This window comes from Mandrillus leucophaeus, unplaced genomic scaffold (assembly GCF_000951045.1).
Source record: "Mandrillus leucophaeus isolate KB7577 unplaced genomic scaffold, Mleu.le_1.0 Scaffold213, whole genome shotgun sequence".
In the NCBI taxonomy this organism is placed as follows: domain Eukaryota; kingdom Metazoa; phylum Chordata; class Mammalia; order Primates; family Cercopithecidae; genus Mandrillus; species Mandrillus leucophaeus.
This window is the reverse complement of record NW_012102177.1, coordinates 1,357,047-1,373,714: the sequence shown is the minus strand read 5'-3', so window position 1 is coordinate 1,373,714 and position 16,668 is coordinate 1,357,047. Positions and strand designations below refer to the sequence as shown.

Here is a 16,668-nt window from a genome sequence, read left to right as displayed (position 1 = left end):
TTTTTCAGGGTCTCGCTCTGTCACCCAGGCTGGAGTGCAGTGGTGCAGTCAACTCACTGCAGCCTCAACCTCCAGGGCTCCAGTGATCCTCCCACCTCAGCCTCCTGAGTAGCTGGAACTACAGGCACACACCACCACGCCCGGCTAATTTTTGTATTTTTTGGTAGAGATGGGGTTTTGCCATGTTGCCCAGGCTGGTCTCGAACTCCTGGGCTCCAGTGATCCTCCCTCCTTGGCCTCCCAAAGTGTTCAGATTACAGGCATGAGTCGCTGCGCCCAGCCCCTCTCCTCTTACTGACTCCATAGGGCTGTCTCAGGATGCTGGTGGCATGGGGCAGAGAGGGCATGGTGACTGTTCACGGGCACAGCAGCCGCTCGAGGAGGAGGCTGGAGCCATCCTCACATAGAGGAGAAGCAGGCACGGTGGTGGCCCTAGCCCTAGGGAAGGGCAGGCCGTACCCTTCCTCAGGAGAGCGAGCGGCCAGCTGCTGTGGCCCTCACGTGGAGGGTGAGGGCTGGCCCAAGCACCTGGCCATCAATGTCCTCAAGCAAAGGGGAGGGCAACTGCCTAATAATATTGCCTTTTAGCTATTTCTCTAGGCAGGTTCCCCTACCTGAAAAGATTGCCCCAGCTTCAGAGTGTTTGAAGATGCCTGAAGTTCTAACACCAGAGATGGTTTCCTGCCACTTCCAGGAGCAGGGTCTGTTCTTAGTCCCATGTGGAGTTCCTCACAGGGACCCCATTCCCCAGGAATCCAGGTTCCACAAGTCCTCTGACCTGGGCTGGATGGTCTCGGCTGGCACTTTCCCTAGAACTGCTAAAACCACAGTGCGGTGCGGGCGGAGAGCTGAGGGCCGAAGGCGGGGTGAGTGATCCTCGGGAGAGGGAGACAGGCTTGGCTGGAGCCCTGGGGAAGGGCTGAGGGCTCTGAAGGGGGCTGTGGAGGAGAGGTAAAAGGAGGGAGGGACACAGCCCTTGACAGGGCCTGTGAGGCAGGGGAGGACAGGGAGCAGGTGCCGGTGGGATGGCGGGGGCGGGGGGGCTGTGACTTTGAGGGTGTCGTGTTGCACGTGCTGGGGGTGAGGACCCAGAGACTGGAGGAACAGGGCTCCAGGGCAGGTGCATGGGCAGGCAGAGAGGACAGCCCATGGTAGATGGGAGGGGCACACAGGTGTGCTGTTTTCAGGTTGGCAGGAGAGGAGCAAGGTGTGTGCGGGGAGGCCCTGGAGACTGGAAGAGGAGAGGGGGCTCAGTGAGTGAGGGGCCCTTGTTAGAACCTGGGGGTGGGAAGGGGCCAAGGTGGGTGCCCTCCACCCTAGACTGTCCCTCGGGCCTGTACTGTGCCCCACTGTGCAGGCATCACCTGGCCCCAGGAGAGAACAGCTCATGGGTACGACTGACCACTCTGCCTGGCATGGTGGGGGCCTGCCTGTGCTGGCTCAAACCAGTTTTAGTCCCATTTTACAGATTAGGGAATCAAGGCTGAGTGTCTGCTAACTTGCCCTAGGTCACTTGACCAGGGGACATTGACCCTGGAGCTGGAAGTGAGACCAGGGAAACACTGGTCCCCCAGGGGACTGCCTTGCCTCTGGAGACTGCCAGGGCGCCTCGACCAGGGCAGGAGTGTGACTCAGTCTCAGAGCTTGCCATGGAGTTGTCTCCCAGGCTCAGCACCTCCTCCCGGCCCTGGGACCACTCCCTAATTTTAGGGGCCCGCGTGTGGAATGAGAATGTGCAGCCCCTTGCTCAAAAACGAAGAGTTTCAAGACAGTGACAGCACAATGTTACTGGGCTTGGGGCCCTGAGTGACAGCAGGGGTAGCATATCTCATGGCACTAAGTGGGTCTGTGGTGCCTCCTGCCTCCAGCCCGGGAGTCTCAGCCTGGGCACTGCCCTCCGCTTCCTGCCCCGACCGAAGGGCGTGCACCTCGCTCTCTCTGGGACTGAGACTCACTCCATCTTAAACCGCTTCCTGGTTTGTTTCAGGTTTGCTGAGGTTTCTCCTCCCTTTCTGTCCCTCGTTTGAGGAGTTCTGATACTGGTTGCTGCAGTTTGGTCTGAGATGGGCCCCGCTTCACTCTCCGTTGCCCTTTAGAAACGAACTTCAGCCTAGACTCACTGGTTCCTCACGGCTCACTGCTCAGATGGCCACTGAGCGGGTGTTCCTAAGAGGAAGGGGCGTGGAACGGGCCGGGGCCTGGGCAGTGTTGGGTCCCATGGCTGTGGGTGAGCTGAGCGTCTAGGACAGGTCTCAGGCCTCTGTGGAGGTGGCGGGTGGGCACGCGTGGCCTCAGGGAGGGCCTGTGGTAGCAGCAGCCATGGCCAGGTGGTGGCAGTTGCCTTTGCACTAGCGCCAGTCCATCCCTGGCCTGAACCCTCTCCCAGGCATCTGGCTCCTGTATGGGTCAAGGCTGTCTCATGGTTAGGGGCAGGGGTGCTGCCATTGCAGCCTGGACTGCGGGCAAGCCACTTCCCCTCTGCAAGCCCCCATCAGCGGGACAAAACACCGCTTTGTGGGCTGCTGTGAATTCAGACGGGTCAGCCTTCAATGCACAGGTCAGACCATCACCAAAGACATGGCACGAGACCGGCTGCTACCCGTCTCCCTGGGCAGGGTTCCCCACTGAGTATTTCCTCTGCTTAGCCCTGGGCTCCCAGCCCGCCGCACCCGGCCTGCCCCTTACCTCTAGCCGCTGGTCCAGGAGGAAGGGGCAGGGGTCTGTGGGGCAGCAGGTGATCTCCGCCCGTGGGTGTCGGTGGCAGAGGGCTCCGTGCCGCTGTGGGTGGAACACTGGCTATTTAAGGAGAAGAAGGGAGACCACAGCCCCTCTGGCCCTGAAAGGCTGCTTCATTCCTGAGGGGTCCCTTGTGTGGCGGCCGCTCCTCTGGCTGCGGCTGCTGCCACCAGAGCGTGAATATTCTAGTGTGTCCCTAGCCCGTGCCCCCCGCCCCCAGCTCGGCCACAGAGGCTGAGTGTGTGACTGTCTCAGAGACTCAGAGCAGGCGGGGGCTGGCTGGGGGGCTTAGGCTGGAGCTGAGGGACACAACAGGACGTTTCAGAAGGGGATGATTTCCTACTGATGGGGGGCAGGGAGGGGCCGGCTGCCATGGCAACAGGCCGCGCTCTCAGGCCTGCGCCCGCAGACAGCGGAGGGGGCCTGTGATCGGAGGGTGGGAGTCCGAGGAGGATTGCTCACTGAGTGAGAGGCGACTCTTTGAGGACACTTGCTGTAGGGTCCTTGTGTCCTGCCCCGTATAATGAGGCCCCATTTGGGCATGCCGAATAAATCATGGCTTTTTTCTGGAGCGAGGCACAGCTGCAGGAGCCTCATAATGGGGCGCTGTCCTGCCCGTGGGGATGCGGCTCAGCTCAGAGGCCGGGTGCCCACCGCTGCAGCTCCCCTTCCGCACGGGAGCCCGTGAATCCGAGCGCTGGCCCCGGGGCTCCTCCCTGGCGTGGCTCTGGGCTGGGGTGCCTTTGAGTGCTGCCGGCGGCCGCCTCTGAGACTGAGTGAACAAAGTTCGTTTCTCTCTGTCTTTCTAAAAATGATACATCCAGCAACACGGGAAGCCAAATCGCCTTTCCTGGTTTCAAAAGACTTTACATTTTGTTGTTTAAACATTGAAAACTGTATGTATGTGGCTAGCATTTAGGGGGCCGTATCTTAAATTTGTCTCTTCACGTCACCCCGTGCAGCTGGGATTATTGCCCCATTTCACGGACAAGGAAACTGCGGCTCAGGCACATGAAGAAACTCACCCATCAGCCAACAGTAGGAAGCGACAGAGCCAGGATTTGAACCCAAGGGCGTGTCCCTCCAGAACTTAGGCTTCGTGTGTGTGTGTTGTTTTTCTGCTGCATTTTGAATTTAGAATTCTTAGATTTGATCCTAATTCAATCTGAAAAATAATTCTGAAGGTCACCGTTAGATCTGGTGCTGTGATGTGGTCTGTCGAGAAGCTGTTTCCCATCTGGACTTCCTACGAGAGAGATGGGCTTCCCAGTCTGTCTGGCCTGAGAGCCAGCCGGATGTGAGGTGTCTGAGCCGGTGCGCAGGTTGAGGTGTCTGAGCCAGTGCACACGTCCCTTTCCTGTTGTGCCTGCAGGCGGCCGTCTGGAAGAATTGGCCCCGGCTGGTTGGAAAGGTGGTGGCTTGACGCTAACCACCCCGAGCAGGGCATTTCTGGGCTCACAGAGCTTCTGTTATTGGGGTGGTCACTGTCGATGGCTTCAAGGGCATTGACCGTGGCGATGGAGTTTTCAGGCGTTGAGCTGATTTCTGTATCTTTGAAACAGAAGTAATTCCTCGCGGGTTGAGTGTGGTCCTGATGCTCTGGAGGAGTCACCAGCATGTGGAGTGTCGTCATGGGGCCGAGTCTGGGACAGAGGCACTGCAGGGGACATGGACTGGCCGCCACAGGCCCCAGGTGGGGCAGCTCAGCCCCAGACCTGCTGAGGAGGTGGCCTGGGGTTGGGGCTGGGGCACAGGTGTCTGGGCAAGGGTGGGCTTCAGGGATTGTGGTGATGAAGACTGAAGCCACAGGCCACAACTGCTTCCCATTCCTGGGGCGTAAGAGCCAGGGCCCTGGCCAGTGTGAAGGGGAGATGATGCCCACCGTGGCTCCCTTCCTCTCTTGCACAATCATTCATTCACCCAGGCATTCCATCGACTGACCCTGAGCTGCTGCCCCCTGCTGGGCACACAGGGTCTCAGGGAGGCACAGAGAGCCAGTCAGCAGCTTAGCAAGTGGAGGCTTGGCCTTTGCTTGGGCCCCTTGCCCTGCACACAGCTGATGAGGAGACACCCCAGGGCAGATGGAGCACAGTACCTGTGCAGGATGGAGTCCAGACCCAGCAGTAGCAGGTCCTGGGGTCCAGGGAGGGATGCTGAATGGGCAGCCCTGGCATCTGCCCACCATAACCTGGGTAGGGATCTTGGGTCTGAGATTGGATCTCTTCAGTATCCTCCCTGACCAGCCTGTCAGAGGGGCCAACACGGCGTCGGCAGCCGTGGAGGCTGGTGAGGGGTGGAGAGGGCCCCTGCGGCTGGGGAGCCTGGGAAGGGAGGCCTGGATGCAGCAGGAGCGCCAGAGAGAGATTCGGTGGCAGGTGGGAATGGGGGCCGGGGTGTTGGATTGGGGCCTCTGTGTATCTTTATCTGGGGACTCTGAATCTAGATTCCTGCCACCTTTGAGGTCCAAGGAAACAGAAACCATGCTGATTTGTCTCTTCGTTGAGAACACAGCTGTTGTCCAACACAGCAAGCAGCATCAGAAATTATTCTGAGGTCTTCACAAAAAGACTCTGTAACGACAGTTCCTGGGTTTGGGGACCTCCGTCTGACATAGCTGTGCTTGTCTTTGGAGACAGAAATCGCCTGTACGTGTTTGGGCCCTTCTTCATCCGGCAAACCCTGAAGGAAGGGGGTGAGTGGGCCTCCCGGGATACCCACCGGCCACTCCGCTGGGCACAGTGACACTCACTGTTAACTCGTGTGTGTTAAATACATTGGGAAAATAAAACAGTGTTTTAAGTGTGTACTGTATTCCGCAGCATGCCCTAGGCTTAGAGAAAGCAGAAAGAGGAAAAATACGATCCAGAGGCAGTGAATTTGAGCGTCCTGGCGTCTTCCCTGCTGAGCGTGGGTTGCATTTCCAGGACACTCTTGTGGCCTTGTGACTGGGCAGCCTGCTTTTCTGTACCCTGGGCTGAGCCCCTTTGAAGCCCCCAGCTGCTCAGCGAAGTGGCAGGGGGGTCTTGGCTCTCTTCTCCCAGAGGTGGCCGGGCTGTGTGGGAGTGGGGGGTCTGCCCCTAATGCCCCTGCCTCCCGCAGGCATCTCTGCCGGCCTTGCCACAACCGTGAGAAGGCCAAGGGCCTGGGCAAGTACATCTGCCAGCGGTGCCACCTGGTCATCGACGAGCAGCCCCTCATGTTCAGGAGCGACGCCTACCACCCTGACCACTTCAACTGCACGCACTGTGGGTAGGTGCACGGCCCGGCCCTGCAGTGCAGGCCCAGGGTCAGGGCGGTGGGGCCTCCACCTGGGGAAGTGTTGAGGTGGGAGAGGCGAGCAGGGTGGGCAGAGAAAGGGGTCCCAGGAGGGGGGCCGCAGGGCAGAAGTGGGCCAGGGGCCGGAAAGCGGCCATGGCAGGAAGCTTCTCTCTCCAGGGCTCTGTTCGGGGGGCACTTGAGACTCGGGAGGCAGGTGGGCTGGCCCTAGACTGCAGGCGAGAGTTGAGGTGGAACAGCAGAAGGGAGCCGAGGGGTAGGGGGGCGGGCAAGAGACCGTGAGTGGGCTTGGCGCTGGTGTTAGAGACAGGAGTTGCACAGACAGCCCCTCCGCCCCTGTCCTCACCCACCCCCACCGTCCACTCCAGTCCTCTCCGTGCCTGTCCAGACACCCAGTCTGGTTTGGAGGAGGAGGAGGGGGCCTGAGAACAGACCTGCTTCTCAGAGGCCTGGGTTCGGAACACAGGCCACTCTTCTGGGCTGTGCGGGAAGTGTGTGCTCCAGGGCCTGTCTGGGGCACAGGAAGTCTGCACAGAGCCCGGAGATCAGAGGGAGCTGCCGCCTCGGCTCTGCAGGCACAGAATGGGCCCCTCGGGGAGCCGCGCCCCGGGGTGGCGGCACTGCTGGCATGACCCTGCAGAAGGGCATGGACGGCACCTGGGGGCTGCACGCTGTCTTCCAGGAAGGAGCTGACGGCTGAGGCCCGTGAGCTGAAGGGCGAGCTCTACTGCCTGCCCTGCCATGACAAGATGGGCGTCCCCATCTGCGGTGCCTGCCGCCGGCCCATTGAGGGCCGAGTGGTCAACGCGCTGGGCAAGCAGTGGCACGTGGAGGTGAGCCAGGCTGGCGGGCACGTGGCCTCAGGTTGGGGGTGCCCCAGCTCAGGGTCACGGTGAGAGCAGAGCCCTGAAGCCCTTCACACTCCCAGCCCAGGCTGCGTGGCTGGCTCCCGGCGAGGCCCTTCCTCTGGGGCACTGCCCCTCCTTGTGCTCAGCCGGGGACACCAGCCTGCCCACGGGAGCCGGGAGACCCGAGTGCACACACATGGTTGGGTAGCTGTGCCCACCTCTCCTCTTCCCCCTGCGGGCATTCTAAGAGACTCCAAGCTCAGGAGAAAACCTTGGGGGCAGTTTGCCCAGGGTGCCCTGGGGGTTGTGGTTGACAGAACCCACTATGTGGACAGCCCTGTGCAAACACGGAGTTGAAGAGTTCCTCAGGTGTGAGCACTGGGTCACCTGGAGTGCCCCCGCTGGGTGGTGGGCTCCCATGTTCTCATGGGTACACTGGGATCGGTGAGCCCACCACCCTCCCTGATGACCTGGCCAGCGCTGTGTCCAGAAGCTGTGTTGGGTGGCAGCTGGGGTGGGAGGCCATGCCGTCCTGCCCTGACGCAGGCCCCAGCCCCCAGCCCTCATCCTCACAAGCAGATCCCTGGAGGAATGCAAGGTGCTGCTCAGTGACCCCAGGCTTGCAGGGGGTGCCTGCAGAGGCCCCACGTGGACAGGCTGGGCTGCCTCTGCCAGCGAGGGCCCACCATGCCACAGCACGGGGCTGGCACCTGACTCCTGGGGCTGAGGCTGCCGAGGGGGAGGCCAGACTGGGAGGGGATGGTGACTAGCAAGGTTCCCATCGGTCTCTTAGAGGAGGGGTGGGGTCTGCTGACCCCAGGGCGTTCACAGAGGTGTCAGCCCTCTCTGCCCAGTGTGAATCCTGAAGGGCCTCCACCTGCCCAGACTCTGCTTCCTGTCCCCTTCTGTCACTGCTGCCTCCTGGGGTCACCGCTGTCCCCGGGTCACCACTGTCCCTTGGGGGTCACCGCTCTAGCCCTGATGCCGCCCGGCCCGCCCTCTGTCCTCGCAGCACTTCGTCTGCGCCAAGTGTGAGAAGCCATTTCTGGGGCACCGGCACTTTGAGAAGAAGGGCCTGGCCTACTGTGAGACTCACTACAACCAGGTGAGCTCGGCGCAGAGCCCTCAGGGACGCGCATCGGGAGGGGTGGCCAGGAGAGCTGCCGTGAGCAGGGGAGGCTGTGGGCACCCGCTCAGGAGCTCTGCCAGGTGCTGAACCCAGGCCTGCACCCTCAGCCCTGGTTCCTGGCCTGGGGTCTCGAGACCCAAGCAGCTCTCTCAGCCTCAGTGTCTTCCTCTGAAGAATGTTCCGGGGCTGGTGTGAGGTCCTGGGCACACGGGGCTGACAGTGCCAGCAACCCCCTCCCTCCCTCCCTTGCTCTGGTACAGAAGGTGGGGGGGCTGATGGGACGCGGTCACCACCTGGGCCCACCTCCTCGCAGGACAGCAGCAGCCAGAGGAAAGGGGCCTTCTGGGGAGCAATGGCCCAGCCTGTTGTCCTTCCCGGGGCGGGGGGTGGTTCTAATGGGTTGCAGTGCCCTCAACCCAGTCTCACAGCTGGGCCCTGGGAAGCAGGGCCTGGGAGATGCCTGAGAGGGGCCGTGTGGGAGGGCCAGGCCGGCTGCATGATGGCCCTGGGCTAGGGTGTGACTGCCTGCAGCCGCTCTGACAGCCTGCTCGGCCCACAGCTCTTCGGGGACGTCTGCTACAACTGCAGCCATGTGATTGAAGGCGATGGTGAGGCCCTGTGTTCCCTCCCCCACCCCACCGGCTCTCCTGGGGCCTGGGTGCTGCAGCTGTGAGCCCAGCTGCGCCTGTGGCAGCCTAGCCAGCCCTGCTGAGTCACATGCTTCCCTCACAGTGGTGTCGGCCCTCAACAAGGCCTGGTGTGTGAGTTGCTTCTCCTGCTCCACCTGCAACAGCAAGCTCACCCTGAAGTGAGTCCTGTGATCGTGGGATGGGGCTCAGGGTGGAGGGGGCTCCTGCGGGTCCTTCCTTTTAGCAGCCCTCCTGCACACCAGCTGGGTCTGGCCTGGGGATATGGTGGGGACAAGGGGCACCCCAGCCCCATACCACCCAGTGAGATGGGGGCAGGTCTGGGGGTCCAGGGACCCCAGGGCACGGTGAGAGGAGGAGGAACACTTGTGCCTCCAACACACCTGCCAGAACCCTGGACTCTGGGGAGGGACGGGCGTTCCAGCCCAGGGAACAGCATATGCAAAAGCAGCAGTGTCAGCTGCTCATCCAGGAAGCCTCAAGGGGTGTGGGATGGCTGGAGTTGGGAGTGGAGAAATGGTGTCCAGGTTTCCAAGGGCTGTGGGGAGGCAGAGGGTTCTGGGGTGTCAGAACCTGAGAGAAGCCTCTGGGAGGGAAGGGCAGCCTCAAGGCCCTTTTCATCCCTATGCTCTCTGGTCAGGTCACCCTACGGCCTGGCCTGCTGGCTGGGAGAGGCTGGTGTGGGGAGGCCCACTCCACGGTCACCTGTCTGGGTTTAAAGGGATGGGCGTGGGGCTCTGCTGACAGCTCTGCTTCCTCACCAGGAACAAGTTTGTGGAGTTCGACATGAAGCCCGTGTGTAAGAGGTGCTATGAGAAGTTCCCGCTGGAGCTGAAGAAGCGGCTGAAGAAGCTGTCGGAGCTGACCTCCCGCAAGGCCCAGCCCAAGGCCGCGGACCTCAACTCTGCCTGAAGGCCCTCTTGCACGGCCGCCTCTCGGCCCCTCCGCCTTCTCCCCTCCCGCTGTCCATGCTCAGCCCCCTCGGCCCGGTCCACCTGCGCCTTCCGCACCTTACCCTCCCCTTCTCCTTCCTCATTGCCTCCTCCCTTCCTGTTCCCTCATCTCTGCCTTCCCCATGTCTCTCTTCTCCTTGGCTGTGGCTTCCCTCTGTGAGGCAGGAGTGGGAGCCTGTGACCCCACGTCTGACAGCCACGGCCACCTGTGCCCACAGCTTCCGCCCACAGACCTCCAGGGACAGGAGCAAACTGCACCACAGTTCCCCGCGTGGCCCCGGCTGGCCCTCCCCAGGTGGCTCGGTGGCTCGTGCTGTCCTGTGACAGCCCCTGCCCCAGAGCAGCCCCACTAAGTGCATGTGGCTCCTGGGCCACCCACAGCCAGGGCAGCCTGCTGGAGCCACGGGGCCAGGGCCACGCAGATGGAGGCCTCTAGGAGCCACCTGCAATCCCTCTCCACTCATTCAACCAGTGGCACAGTGTCCCTGTGCCCACACTGAGCCAGCAAGTCCTGCTGTCCACACCCACAAGCGCCCTGGAGGGACAGGACCCACCTCCATCCCTTGGAAGGCCTTCCTGGAGTCCCACCTTGGCCACCCCCACACCCAGCTTGGGGCTTGTGTTAAGCCTTTGGGTTGGGCCAGGGTCCAGGAGGTGGTGGGGTCGCAGGTGGCTTGTTAGCACTGCCAGGGAGGACGCGTCCTCTGCGGCCGGCGCAGACCTGGTGCTGGGCTCACGCTTGCACAATGAAGGCTTGTTCACACGACCACAGCAGTCTGCGTGGTTTGTGGCAGGGGTGGGGAGTGGAGGGGATGGCAGCGGCTGTGAACACACTGCTGCTGGGGCAGTTGAACAGAGGGACAGACATCAGACAGACAGGCACGAGTTCAGGGGGCCCTAGCCTCTATCCCAGGCCAGGCTGCCATAAGGGGTTGAAAACTAGCCCTGCCAGGACCTCACAAGCGTGGGTGGCCAGGTCCACATTAAGCTGTCCCAGTGGGCAGAGGAGGGGTGGGAAGGGACAGGACATGCCAGGGAGTGGGGGGAATCCAGGCCTCCAAGGTGCTATATCCAGCTCTGGCCACTGTCTGGGCACAAGCTGGCCTCAGCATGAAGCCAGCAGCCAGAGAGCCGCACCTCCACCCCGGCCTCCTGGGTGCCGCGGGTAGCGGGTGGCGGGTGGCGGGCGGGGATGACAGAAGGTGTGAGGAGGGGCCTGGGAGGAGGACTCTCCCATGAGTGCCCCTCCCCAGTCTGAGAAACAGGAAGGAAGGGAGGGGGAGGAAGGAAGCAGAAAGAGGGGGGGATGAAGTCATTCCTGGAGAATGCAGCTGCCCTCCCAGTTCCCTGGGAAAGTCGCAAGGCATTTTGCTTTCCCTGCGGCTCTCTGCAGGCCAGAGCCTCCCAGGCCCCATGTCCACCTCGTGCCACACCCTGCCCCCTCAGACACACTCGCTTCTCCTGCCCCAGGGGTTTTTACTGAACATTCTGGTGGGCTGGGGTTGCGGGGGGGGTCCTCTCAGCCATCCACCAACAGCCTGGGGGTCCGAGACTCCCGACCCACGCTGGGTCTTCTCACCTCCATATGCAGCGCCCAGTACAGAGGGGGCCACCTGCGGGGCTGAGTGGGCTTGTATGGGGGGCAGCATGGAAGGCTGCCTGCCGAGGACAGGCCCTGGGCTGAGAGGGCCTGGGAAGGTGCTGCCAGGCTGGAGGTTGACAGGGTGCCTGAGCAGACACGCCAGCATCCGCTGCTAGGCACTGGCCAGGGCTGGGGCCTTGGAGCCCCACTGCTTGTTCATGGCACTCAGGAGCTGCTGCACATATGAGGTCAGCAGGTCGTCCATCTTGTAGCCCTGGACAGGGGACAGGGTGGGTCAGAGGTTGTGGGTGCAGAGGGCAGGTGGGGGTCCTGGACTCAGGGACCACCTTCTCTTCCTCAGCACCCAGCGGTGCAGGGCATGGAGAAAGGGCAGGCGGGCTCCTGCCGTTGGCACCGTCATTTCTGCCTGCCCTGCTGGGGCTAGGTCTCCCTCCCGCCTCAGAACGGGCCAAGGGTGCAGCGGCTCCTGCCTGGCCTTGCCACCTTGGCTGCTGGTCCTGGGGATGCACCCAGTCCCCCTCCAGGTCTGCTGGCCCCGCCTGGGCCCTGTGACTAAGCCCTCTCAATGAGCCACTTGAAAGGGGTGAGGGTGGGGAACCCAGTCTCCAGCCGCTCCATCCTGTGCATCCTGGCTGGGAGAAGGGACCGGCGCTCACCAGGGAGGTCTCGCACAGCAGGCGGCTGCCACGGCCCAGGTTCCCCAGCACCACGTGGAAGTAGGTGCTGCCACTGCTCCAGCTGGAGATCTTGGTGAAGGGATAGGTGGTGAGCAGGTCCTGGGGGCGGAGAGGGTGGGTGGGCAGGGTGCCTCCAGAGCCCGTGGGCTGTGTGTGTTAGGGGACAGGAGAGAGGCACGACACACCGCAGAGGTGACTGCAGCCCCACCTGCACGGGTCCCTGGACTTGGTGGCCCCCAGCCCCTCCGGAGGCCCGGCAGCTACCTTGGTCTTGGGGTGGATGAGCAGGACCCCATGTCGGTTGATGGCGATGAGGATGATGTCCGGGTAGGAGGGCTCCGAGGTTTGCTGGGAGGGAGGGACACAGCGGTCCTAGTCCAGCCCAGGAGGCCAGGCTGCACTTCCCAGGAGCTCACCTAGGCCACGTGCACATACACACACACGCCCACACCCTCCAGCCTCGTGGCCAGTCCCACCCAAGATGTGTGCTGGTTGATGCTGGGCCTGCCGGGGCAGAGCTGAGCAGAGCCTGCTTGGGCAGGAGGCCCGGGCGTGGGGCAAGGCCTACCTTCACCTCGAAGAAGGCAGACCCGAAGGTGGGCCAGCGGCAGATCCACTTCAGGAAGGCCACCTTGGCCTCCTCCACTGTCTTGTCCTTGTGCTTGTCATAGGCCAGAAGGATGCTCTGGGGAACAGGAGGGCCAGTAAGGGCCTGGGTGCCGAGGCCCCGCAAAGCCCTGGTGGGGGCAGCACCTGCCTACCCCAGGCCAGTACAGTGGGGTGGGGTGGGGTGGGGTGGGGTGGGGAGGGACGCAGCGCGGGACAGTCTCGGTGGCGCCGTGGACAGCGTGGGAAGGCGTGGTGTGTGCAGAGCCAGCCCACCCTCCACACCACCTGTGTGCACCCATGTGGTCTTGGAGCCCAGGCAGGGCGTGGCACTGGGGCAGGATCCCAGGGAGGAGCAGCAGCCCAGGAACCCTTCCCCAGCCCCGTGAGGGACCTTTTTCCACTCCTCCGAGGACATCAGGCGTGTGAGGTCCTTGGGCACCAGTTCCCTCAGGATCTTGGGGACACTAGCCAGCTGGGACCGGTCGTTGTTGAACTGGGCCTTGTAGATGAGGCCCGCCAGGTGGATGGCGTCCTCCCGCGAACACTTGTGGAACCCGCGCAGGTACTTGGGCAGCTCCTGGGTGGTGGACACACTGGGCATGCTGGGTCTCCGGCCGCGACCCGTACACCCCCAACCTCTTTCCCGCTCAGATGGTGGGGACCTGGGGCTTAGCCCACCCCATCCAGGACGGACTGAGCAGGGTAGAGTTTCAGGCCAGGGGAATGACCCTGAGTCAGGGCAGGCCCCCTGGTATCTGCGTGGAGGTGATGGCCTTGCTCCACCCATGTGGTTGGCCCTGCAGGCCATGGCCACTGTTCCATGGGCCACAGGACCCTCTGTCCCACCCTCCCCAAGTCATGCTGCAGGTGCCAGTGCAGTCACTGTCCCCAAACACTGTTGCCCTCTGCTCCTGGTTCCAGAGCCCTCAGGGGCTTGGTCTGCCCACCACATGGACTGGTACCCAGGGCTGAGGCTGGTCCTGCCCTGGCCTGCTGGCTTCTACAGCCTCAGAACAGGTGTGGGAGGATGGGGGTGGCCCCGGTGGCCACCAGGGCAGCCTGCCCAGTACCTGGTGGTAATGGAGTATGGTGTCCGAATTCACATCCTTCCCCGGGGTGATGTTGAGCCACAGTTTCCGCATGAAGTACACCTGGTAGGGGAGCGTCACGGGGGCCCCTGGGCGAGGGCCAGCAGTGGGCACCAAGCCTGGCCCAGGAGGTGCACCAGCCCTGACCCCCTGGCACCCCCACACTGTGCCTGCCACCTCCCTGCCTGGAAAGCCTCCACCCTTCTTCCTCCCCAGTCCCCCACGTTTTCCTCAGCCTTCAAGATGAGTGTGGAGGCTGCCTTCTCCAGGAATGCTCCCGGACTCCCACCCCCAGCCCATGGGGGTCACGCCCCTCAGCCCTGCGACATCCTTCATCACCCCATGGTGCAGCCACCGGTTCCTGCCTGAGCTGGGAGGCCCTCACCACCAGGCCCCAGGGCCTGGTTGTCCCCACAACCCAGGGACACACAGGAAGGAATGGATGGATGAATGGGCACAGGCCACACGGAGGCCGAACGGTGCCCCCTCACCCCACCCAGCCACACCCTCGCCCAGCTCCACAGAGGCCTCCTCACCTTCTTTCTGGGGCTTGTTCTTCTTCACCCAGTCAGACACCTGCCTCAGGGAATCGAAGAAGAAGTCTCCCTCCTTCTGGCTGATGACCTGGGGAGGGGAAGGTACAGGGACGGTGGGGGGCTGCCAGAGGACTGTCCTCCTGAGAGGGCCCTGCCGGGCTCTGGTCCACTGGCCGCCTACGGCCTGGGTGCTGCACTGGAGTCGGCTGTGCGTGGGCTTTCGGCGTGTGGAGCTGGCTGTGCTCCGGGACCCCACCTACCTCTGTCCCGGCAGCCCTGGCTGTGCAGCCTGGTCCAGCATGGGTGCCCCGGCAGGCCGAGGCCCCCACCAGGCAGCACCTAGGATCCCGCTCACTGCCCGCCCGCCCACCGTCTGCCCAGCCCCAGCGCAGCTCACCTTGTCTGCAATCTTGATGAAGAGACTGCAGCCCTCCCAGGAGGCCAGCTGCAGCCTGGTGGCAATGCTGTCACACACATCCCGCACCCGTGTGTTGGCAACCACCTCCAGCATCTGGACAGAGAGGCGGCTGGTGAGGCCCGGGGCCTGGCGAGGGGCCAGCACAGCCCAGGATGAGCCTTCCTAGCCTGGACCTTTGCTCCTTCATGAAACCTGGCTTGGATGTGGTCTGCCCTGAGCAGAACACACCTCCCTTCCAGAACCCTGGCCAGAGGCTCACGTTGTTCAGTCCCAGCGTTCGTTGCCCTGGGGCCCTGGAGGCCTGGCCTTCTGACTCGCCTTCAGAGCCCAGAGCCAGACTGTGGGAAGTTCCTGTTACTGGGACCCGAATGTCCCCAAGACCAAAAAGGCCACCCTGCTGTTGGAGAGGGCGTGAGGCAACACTGCCCACCTTGGCCTCAGCCCGCTTGTCTTTGCTGCCCCTGGCGAAGGCCTCTGTGTCACGGCTGGGTCCTGGTGGTCTCCCACCTGTCCCCTGTCCCCTTTTTCCCCCAGCAGCCATGGCAGGCTCTGTGCACAAGGCACACACAGTGGGGATACCTGCTCTCCCACACCCCAGCTGGTCAGAAGCCCCTAGGAGCCCCCAGGTCCTGGGACTCACCCTTGCTGCCCACCCCTCTGTCCTCTCCCCCGTGTCCTGGGCCTGGATCCCCCAACTCATACCTTGGGGCTGGCCTGACTTCCAAAGGGTAGGCGGGGCCTGCGTCCCATGGGGAGGGGGCAGGAGACCGGTGAGGATGGGACAGCCCTAGAAAAGGCTCTCCGGGGTTCCCAAGGAGGGAGGGTGCCCCATGGCCTTCGGCGGCCTGAGATCTGCCGTGCAGGCCAGAGCAGGGCCTCACCTCGCTGGTGTCATTGGGGAGGTAGACCTTGTGGCAAATGCGGGAGATGTTCTGCTCTGCGGCCTCCACCTCCGCCTGGTGCGGGGGCTGCTTCCGGGGCCCTGTCCTGAGGGGCACAGCACGTGCTGCAGGTGCCACCCCCACCCTCATCCTCACCCATGCCCCAACCCCAACGTGGGCCCTAAACCATGTGCCAGAAACAAAAGAAAAATAACCCCAGTGACCATCACCCGGGTGGTTCCAGCCCCTCGCACATCCCAGGGGCTGCCCCTGGCTCGCACGCAGCCTCAGAGGCAGCGATGCTGCAGCTGTGCCCGAAAGCCTGGGCCACACATGGGAAGGGCCAGGCCAGGGGCTCCTGGGGAGGCGCCGGTGGGTGAGGCTGGCCGTGTTCTTGTTCTCACACAATAGGGGCATCGGGCAGGGGTCAGGGACTCTGGTAGGGCCTCTCTGGGGCGCCTACCTCCCTCTGTGACCATGGCTGCCACTGAAATCAGCCACTCCCACAGTCAGCCTGCCCTCCTCATGGCCACAGGAGGCCACGCAGAGGAAGCAGGAGCAGTGGGGGAGAGCAAAGACAGCCAAGGAAGAGCTTCCCAGCTGTGGGCGGATGAGGGAGGCTGCATGGACTTGGAAGGACAGGCCTCTAACCTCAGCCTTGAGGGCCTGGGCTGGGGCATCCAGGTCCCCCTCTATCCCCCAGGCAGTGCCTCTGTGCCACTGCTGGGCAGTGGTGGGGCAGGGGAGCTGGTGGCTATGACTGAGCCTTCTCTCCACCCTCCTGGGCCTCATCCTCCACCCTCTTCTCTGGTGGCTCGGGGCCCCATCCTGCCTCCCAAGCTGATGCTGGCTTCTGGAGAGTTCTCTGGGGACCATGAGCTCCTGGAGGGCTGGCCACGCCCCACAGCATCCCAGGGCTGTGGGCCCAGGGTCAACGCTGGGGGCTGGAGGCACTCGGCTCACCTGAGGACCCTCTGGATGCGGCGGCCGCAGTCGGGGGCCAGCAGCTTCCCCCTCCGGGTGTCGATGAACTTTTGGGCATGGGGCAGGAGCCCCTTGCTGGGCGGGAAGAGGCCAGTGCAGAGCCACAGCAGCTGCCAGCCCCGCTCCTCGCTGTGCCTGGAAGATGGCGTTTGTCAGTGGGGAAGGGCTCCTCAGGGGACCCAGGCCAGGCAGGCACCTTGGGGAGCAGGGACGGATATGAGAACTACCTGAGGTCTAGAGGGCCCGAGGGGAAGGGCACCAGCCAAGCTGCACCATGCCAGCT

The 16,668-nt window shown here is 63.1% G+C and overlaps 2 protein-coding genes across 5 annotated transcripts in view; one reads left to right on the top strand and one right to left on the bottom strand.

Annotated features, from left to right (window-relative positions):
* LIMS2 (LIM and senescent cell antigen-like domains 2) overlaps positions 1 to 10,360 on the top strand; it is a 47,270-nt gene extending 36,910 nt beyond the window's left edge. For 2 of the 4 annotated variants that reach the window (XM_011980489.1, XM_011980490.1), the window contains exons 5-10: positions 5,836 to 5,985; positions 6,695 to 6,845; positions 7,873 to 7,965; positions 8,549 to 8,597; positions 8,722 to 8,797; positions 9,401 to 10,360. In XM_011980489.1, the coding sequence (XP_011835879.1) occupies positions 5,836 to 5,985; positions 6,695 to 6,845; positions 7,873 to 7,965; positions 8,549 to 8,597; positions 8,722 to 8,797; positions 9,401 to 9,548 (667 nt within the window). In that variant the 3' untranslated portion in view covers positions 9,549 to 10,360. Of the gene's footprint in view, positions 1 to 646; positions 867 to 4,831; positions 4,867 to 5,372; positions 5,429 to 5,835; positions 5,986 to 6,694; positions 6,846 to 7,872; positions 7,966 to 8,548; positions 8,598 to 8,721; positions 8,798 to 9,400 lie in introns of those variants that run through there. The other 2 variants (XM_011980492.1, XM_011980491.1) reach the window with 2 other exon arrangements.
* Positions 10,361 to 11,048: 688 nt separating this feature from the next.
* MYO7B (myosin VIIB) overlaps positions 11,049 to 16,668 on the bottom strand; it is a 90,684-nt gene continuing 85,064 nt past the window's right edge. The window contains exons 35-44 of the mRNA XM_011980508.1: positions 16,365 to 16,520; positions 15,402 to 15,507; positions 14,500 to 14,613; positions 14,103 to 14,190; positions 13,549 to 13,655; positions 12,870 to 13,055; positions 12,438 to 12,554; positions 12,134 to 12,217; positions 11,849 to 11,968; positions 11,049 to 11,445 (exon numbers count right to left, since the gene is read on the bottom strand). Of these exons, the coding sequence (XP_011835898.1) occupies positions 11,344 to 11,445; positions 11,849 to 11,968; positions 12,134 to 12,217; positions 12,438 to 12,554; positions 12,870 to 13,055; positions 13,549 to 13,655; positions 14,103 to 14,190; positions 14,500 to 14,613; positions 15,402 to 15,507; positions 16,365 to 16,520 (1,180 nt within the window). The 3' untranslated portion in view covers positions 11,049 to 11,343. The remainder of the gene's footprint in view (positions 11,446 to 11,848; positions 11,969 to 12,133; positions 12,218 to 12,437; positions 12,555 to 12,869; positions 13,056 to 13,548; positions 13,656 to 14,102; positions 14,191 to 14,499; positions 14,614 to 15,401; positions 15,508 to 16,364; positions 16,521 to 16,668) is intronic.